The 6,972-nt window shown below is 33.5% G+C and overlaps 2 protein-coding genes and 1 long non-coding RNA gene across 3 annotated transcripts in view; 2 read left to right on the top strand and 1 right to left on the bottom strand.

The window, feature by feature from the left end:
- LOC105107333 (protein TRANSPARENT TESTA 12-like) overlaps positions 1-1,076 on the top strand; it is a 4,997-nt gene extending 3,921 nt beyond the window's left edge. Inside the window, exons 6-8 of the mRNA XM_011001227.1 lie at positions 283-401; positions 574-660; positions 771-1,076. Coding sequence (XP_010999529.1) covers positions 283-401; positions 574-660; positions 771-857 — 293 coding nt within the window. The 3' untranslated portion in view covers positions 858-1,076. The remainder of the gene's footprint in view (positions 1-282; positions 402-573; positions 661-770) is intronic.
- Positions 1,000-1,605, bottom strand: LOC105107334 (uncharacterized). The gene is made up of 2 exons (XR_838856.1): positions 1,284-1,605; positions 1,000-1,230 (listed from the first exon to the last, which is right to left on the bottom strand). It is a non-coding gene; the product is annotated as an uncharacterized LOC105107334 (long non-coding RNA).
- A 1,374-nt stretch (positions 1,606-2,979) lies between these two features.
- LOC105107332 (pfkB-like carbohydrate kinase family protein) lies at positions 2,980-5,407 on the top strand. Its single transcript, XM_011001226.1, has 5 exons — positions 2,980-3,230; positions 3,467-3,877; positions 4,606-4,740; positions 4,901-5,017; positions 5,124-5,407. Exons 1-5 carry the CDS (start codon positions 3,048-3,050, stop codon positions 5,256-5,258), a joined length of 981 nt encoding a protein of 326 aa, XP_010999528.1. The 5' UTR covers positions 2,980-3,047; the 3' UTR covers positions 5,259-5,407.
- Positions 5,408-6,972: the final 1,565 nt, after the last annotated feature.

Below are 6,972 nucleotides of genomic sequence, written 5' to 3'. Positions count from 1 at the left end.
TTTTAATATAATATCAAAATTATCAAAATTTTAATGATAGTCATGAGTTTAAATTTTGTTATTTTTATTTATTTAATAAAATTTAAATATAAAATAATATAATTCTATACAAAAATATATACTAAAAAATAATATAAATTATATATTAAAATCTCATTTAAGTTAACTATTAAATTTCTTTAACTTTACCATTAAAACAATTATTTTCTTGACATTGTTTTATTTTTGTTATTTTTATCTTTATATCTATCTATCCATATTTTTTTTTTGTTTCCTTTTCAGGTGTGGCTATTGGAGCTGGATGGCAGGCTGTTGTGGCCTATGTAAACATTGCGTGTTACTATATATTTGGGATCCCTTTGGGTCTCATATTGGGTTTCAAAGTCGATCTAGGAGTTAGGGTTAGTCAAACTACATTTTCTTACTTTATTCTTTGCTTTGATAAATTTATCAATTAAACACTGACAACTGACACTATCAATTATTAATGGTTGGTGAGTTTCAACAGTTCATATATATATATATATATATACACATGCTATTCAAATCTAAGTTTTGATCCGTTTTGTTCAGGGGATTTGGTATGGAATGCTATCAGGGACTGTCCTCCAGACTTTGATCCTCTTCTTGATAATTTATAAAACAAATTGGAACAAAGAGGTATGTTCAATGTTAAACTTTCCCAGCAGCTGCTTCAAGCACTCCCAGTCCTTGTGTTTAGTCGTTTTACTCTTTCATGAATACACACATCTTATATATTCTGCATGCAGGCTTCTATTGCTGAAGACAGAATAAGAAAATGGGGAGGGGACACAGATATCAAAGAAAACAACGTGAAAAGACTTACAGAGACTTGAAGTAACAGAAATATATTTTCAGATTTTGGCCAAGTTCAAGGTGAAGAGGGACTCAATAAATTATTAGGCAAATCTTCTTTTCTTAGTGTTATGTTTTCATACAACGACAATGGTTGTATATGGTCACTCTTTTAGCTTTTCCTTTCTTTTCAATTAAGTTCACCTTTTGTTCTCAACTCTTTAAGACTATGAATAAAATCTTAGTTGTTGAAAAAAGGAGAACAATTCTTGACTATATGAAATAAGCGTTCCTTCACATTTCCCATGTTCGGTAGAACAACCAGGGGAATAGATGTTTCTACTTTCGCAATCTAATTCTAAACTCGGAGCCGAAGTTGATGCTAAAAATGGAGACCTTGAGTTCGAATTCAATGTTTTGTTACGTTGCGCTTGCAACCTGGTGCGATCATTTTACTAACTAATAATGAGATGTGTTCGAAGGAGAGGACAGGGGGATTGGGAGCTTGAGAAAGGTTGGGAATATTTTAAACGAGTTGAAGTGTCTTAGAACAGAATTAAAAAGAAAAAGAAAAAAAAAAAGAGAGAAAACAATAGCAGAAAAACAAGTTTAAAAGGACTGGTTGATCCGTGAGGAGAACCAGCAGCTATCTTTGTTGTGTTCATGAAAAACAACAAAATAGTAAGTATCTAATTAGACTCAAAGAAGGAACAAGACGTCCTGCGTCTAATCTTCCAATTCTTGACCGTTGTTCCTTCAAAAGCATTCGGAACACAAGTATCATTTGAAAATCCGGTTTTTAACTTCCGAAGAACTAATTTTCACTTCGAACAACACGAGTTCACCAAATTGTGTATTAGAGGCATTTTCAACATTATGTAAAGAATTTTTTAGAATTTTTGCATGGGACATTGAGATAAATTATGTGTAAATTTTTTTTTTAAAAGAGTTATTATCTAATTTTATGATAGTATAAAGGGGCATGTTTGCACATCTAATTATTTGTATTTATTAGTTATTTTATTGAAATATTATTTCTTAATTTTCTATAAAATAGTCATTTTTAATTAAATTAAATAATAATATATCAGTCCAACATCTATAACAATTGTTTTCCTTAAATAATTTTTATATACAAGTATTTTTTCTGCTCTCCAACCTCAAATTCTTAAATCTATTCCTGGCTATATTCTTCGTTGAATGTCTAATCAATCTACCTGCACACTCATTTTTATAAAAAATAAAAAATAAAAAATTGTCATTCACCAACATAAATTATAATTAGAGATCCACATAAAAAATAAGGATAATAAATTTAAAGAAAGTACACATTTGTTTAATTAAAAAAAAAAACTAAAGAGAATAGGATTTTAATGACTAGTTGATAATTAAATTGGACAACCTACGTACGATGTTTTTTATTTTTTTTTCCCAACCCAAAACCCCATTTCCTCTCATTTAAGAGAGCGTAGTTGAACTAAACATCTATTGGTTATTGAACTACTGAATTGCCCTTTCATTGGGTTTTTTTTACCTTCTATAACCATGAAAGAAAAAGGCTATCAATGGTGATTAACTACGAAATATTATGGAGTAGAATTACAATAACAAATTGAAAGATTAGCAGTATCACTGTGCGTGGCTTAATAAGAAAATATAATTACTAATTATTAATTTACTATAATTCGTTTATGGAAGCCCGATATAATTGGCATAGAATCCAAACAACAAACAGTATACGAGAGTTGCCTATTACCTTGCTGGGCAACTGTTGATCAGGATTTTCCTTTCTATAAAAAACCCAGTTTTTAAGGTAAATAATAACAAATCACATGACCATGTCTCAACTAAAAATCCGACAACATTAAACCAAGGAAATGAGTTAATATGATAGCTTGATTTATCATCAACCGGTCCATAATGTTCCTGATACCCTAGTTTACTTAGATTGGATGGACACGATGTAAGCAACGCATGGATTGCTTCACTATGTAATTTCTTTCTGAAAAGAATAAGCCAAAAAAAAACATATGCCAGTGTTGATATAATTAAGCAAAAAGTACGGATTGTTATTTACTCCTATCCTTGTTTTTGTTGCCTTTGTGTGTATAAAAGGGTCTCTGATTTGAGAGTTTATCAGTACTCGTTGCAATTATCCTTTAACAAAAGAGATCGATCACAGCTAGCTTGTTTGAGAGAAAGTTTGTTCAAAATTAATTTAAGAGAAGAAGATGACTACTAACCCTACCCCATTGATCGTCTCTTTCGGAGAGATGCTCATTGATTTTGTGCCTGATGTTGCTGGAGTTTCATTGGCAGAGTCTGTTGGCTTCATCAAAGCACCTGGTGGCGCCCCTGCTAATGTTGCTTGTGCCATCACCAAGCTTGGTGGAAAATCTGCCTTCATTGGCAAGGTAAATCTCTTGCTCCTGGCTCGTTTGTGCACTATGCAAGGCACTTACATTTCACCATCTGTTTTGTGATCCTTCAGATCGTGAGATTTGTACACGTTTTTTAGACATCTTCAAACAAAAAAAAAAGGAAAGAAAGAAAAAAGAAATATGTTAAATAAAATGTAATGATTTTCATGCAAGAACATATGGATCTTAAAGAATAATAATGTACCATGATTATGTTTTTAATATGATAGGTTGGAGATGATGAGTTTGGCCACATGCTAGTTGACATCTTGAAGAAGAATGGTGTGAACAGTGAAGGCGTGTGCTATGATCCACATGCCAGAACTGCTTTGGCATTTGTGACCCTGAAGAAAAATGGAGAGAGGGAGTTCATGTTCTATAGAAACCCTAGTGCTGATATGCTACTGCAGGAATCTGAGTTGAACATGGGTCTCCTTAAGCAGGCCAAGGTATTCCACTACGGATCTATAAGTTTGATATCTGAGCCATGCAGATCGGCTCACTTGACAGCCATGAAAGCCGCCAGGGAAGCTGGGATATTGCTTTCTTATGATCCAAATGTGAGGCTGCCTCTGTGGCCGTCTTCTGATGCTGCTAGAGATGGGATCAAGAGCATCTGGAATGAAGCGGATTTCATCAAGGTAAATCTACCTAAAATCGTTCCTCCAAATTATTTAATATGTCACAGTTTAATCGAGTTATCTTTTAGTTTTACCCAAAAAAGAAGTCTCTTACTGAGGAATTCTTTTCTTAAGAAAAGCTGCCTGGATAATTATGTTGATAAAATCCAAAGCTACACACATTGTTCAACTAGATGTTATAAAAACCAGTAACAGCATAAAAACAAATTGGACCCAGATCCTCATTGTCCCAATTTTCTTTTGTGTATTGAGCATGGGGTCGAAAGCAAAGTCAACGACTTCGTGGTTTTTCAGCCAAGGTATTGAATGATTTAGCTGAAGAAAATCAATTATATTCCCTTAATTCCTTAACTCAGATCGTTTAGTCTAATTTTCTATTTTAAACTTATGGATTCAGGTATTTTAACGTTTACATCTTATCATCTCTATTCTAAATAATTATTTAATTAAATTAAAAAAAAACTAATAATTTTTCAAGTTTAAAAAGATTGAAATATGTTAGAAAATAATATAAAAACAAAGATTTTATCAATTTATTGAAATGAAATTTGATAGTTGTTTGACATTTATTTATATGATCTTGAGTTGGTGCCACAGTTACTTTTATCCACTGATCAATGATTTGGTAGCTCATACGTACATAGTTAAGATCAGCTATATATCTTATTGCTTTGCTTTTAATTCTTCTTTTTTCAAGTAACTGAATTGCTTGCTGTTACATGACGCAGGTTAGTGATGATGAGGTAGCATTCCTGACACAAGGGGATCCCCAAAAGGAAGAAGTGGTCCTGTCCCTCTGGCATGATCGCCTCAAGCTACTTGTTGTCACCGATGGAGAAAAGGGTTGCAGATACTTTACTAAGGCACTGTTTTTGTCTACATATTTCTTAGTCCCGTTTCTGATCTCTTATATGCTTTGTTTTGCGCCTCATAATTTCTTGAATGATCGTAATTCATCGCTATAATCTAAGGTATTTCCATTTTCGCCTCATTGTTTGATAATACGTTTTTTGCAATGCGCAGAGTTTCAAAGGAAGTGTGCCTGGGTTTTCAGTGAAGGTAGTTGATACTACTGGAGCTGGTGATGCTTTTGTTGGTTCACTTCTTTTTTCTGTTGCCAAGGATACCTCAATTTTTGATGTACTCTCTTTTCCTCCCCTCTTTTCGATTTAGCAACACTTTACCCCTTTTCTGTTTGATTTGGAATTAATCTTATAACTCAATTATCCTTGCATTTGGTATGCAGAATGAAGAGAAACTGAAGGAGGCTTTGTCATTTGCAAATGCATGTGGAGCCATTTGCACCACTCAGAAAGGAGCAATTCCAGCCCTGCCTTCTGGTTCTGATGCTCTTGCACTTGTGAAGTCCAAGGCCAACTAGATGTTACGTCCCTTATTTTCTTGGGCCCAAAACTCTTGTCCAAGAGATGCACTTAGTGTATTTCTTCTTTTAATTTTCGATTTCTCTGCCGTTGCAGATAATCTCTGTTGACCGTTCTGTCTACATCTTTAAAAGTTTATGGTATGCCGTTCTTAATAAATTTGTTTTGATTAACTAAATTAGCTATCCCTCCTCAACCTTTCACTAGCAAAGTGCAAAGCTGAAATATTTTTTATTCGATATTGGAACCTCCCATCTTCATCCTCCCATGGTGACTTTTTTTCATGCCAAGATATATATTGATCACAACTCATTAGACCCATGGTATATTTCAATACAAACAATATACATTGAATTAACCACTTAATTTATGGGATCTTTTGTCTTTTCGTTGGAGGAAAATAATGACCAAATTTATGTTCTACCTTGTAAATTTAAGATAGGAAGATGAAATTAAAAGAAAAAAAAATCTTTTAAAATTTTAAGGATAGTAATGTTAATATGATGGTTTCGAGTAACTCCAAACTTCATATGCTGACAAGAGGTTTAGGTTTGCAAACATGAAATTATAATTATTATAACAGTATTATGATGTTTAATAGAATGTATGGCAATGGGTTTATCGTAAAAGACAGAACACCAAGAAACCATGTCAGCTGGGCTCCTCTTTTTTCACGTTATCATTGTCGATGGAGGACTGTACAGTTAACCAATTCCAGGTGAAATTAGAAAGGAAGTTGATTTCCTTTCTGCCAAGTCTATGATGATTCAATCAAGGCCAACTTGTTTGATGAAATGTACATGGTTTTCTACAGGAAAAAGTACATAAACAATGTAATAGATAGGTCACTCGGCGTAGCGGTTCAATACGAGAGCTTGAATGAAATAGAAACCCATTGTGAATCTAGTGCGTTATTCAGCAGTAGCATGAGATCAAACACGTGCAAGATTCTGCATTTATTTTCTCGAGACAAGTACTTAATAAAACCACAGAACCTGAGATGTGGAGGTGAGGGGGTTAAAGGAGGAAGGCAAAACAGGATTACAGAATAGCAACAGAGTCAGAGTTCGCAGGGAAGAGCTACCATACAAGAAGTTATCGAGAGGAATTTTAATCTCTGTTCAGAGCCTGTCAAGGAATCGGCATCATAATTTGCAGCATGTTTAGCATGTTACACCAAAATAAACAGAGCAGTCTCACATGTCAGGATGACAGAGAGTCTCTGTTCCCCAACACCAAACTGGCCTTCTTCGTTGTTGTGAAGTCTCATATGGAACTTCAGTCACACAAGCAACGATCTAGTGCAAAGCGCAAATGGCCTTCTTCTTTGGACTAATTAGCTAGATTTGTAGGAATTACTTTGTAATCGGGGAATTCTTGCCTTTCCTCCATTTCTCTTTCGTTTCTTTCTTCTTGTCTCAGTTACTGTTATATATATCGATTATTATCCTTAAAAAACCTGATTCATCTGGAGATCACAGTACTACCGTGAGCCGAATTATTTATTTATTTTTTTACGTAAAAAATATGTAGGCATTAATATTGTGCTTTCTAAGAAGAGAGGGTTTATATCCGAAGATAGTGATAAAATATAACGTATATTGGAAGCCTTTTTTTTTCTTTTTAGATAGCAAGACAGAGATACATGAAAAAAAAATCAAATATTAAAATTAAAATGATAGTATATTGAATTAATTTTTATTAATTCAAGTT

This window comes from Populus euphratica, unplaced genomic scaffold, assembly GCF_000495115.2.
Source record: "Populus euphratica unplaced genomic scaffold, PopEup_1.0 scaffold309.1, whole genome shotgun sequence".
Classification (NCBI taxonomy): domain Eukaryota; kingdom Viridiplantae; phylum Streptophyta; class Magnoliopsida; order Malpighiales; family Salicaceae; genus Populus; species Populus euphratica.
This window is presented reverse-complemented; position numbering and strand designations above follow the sequence as displayed.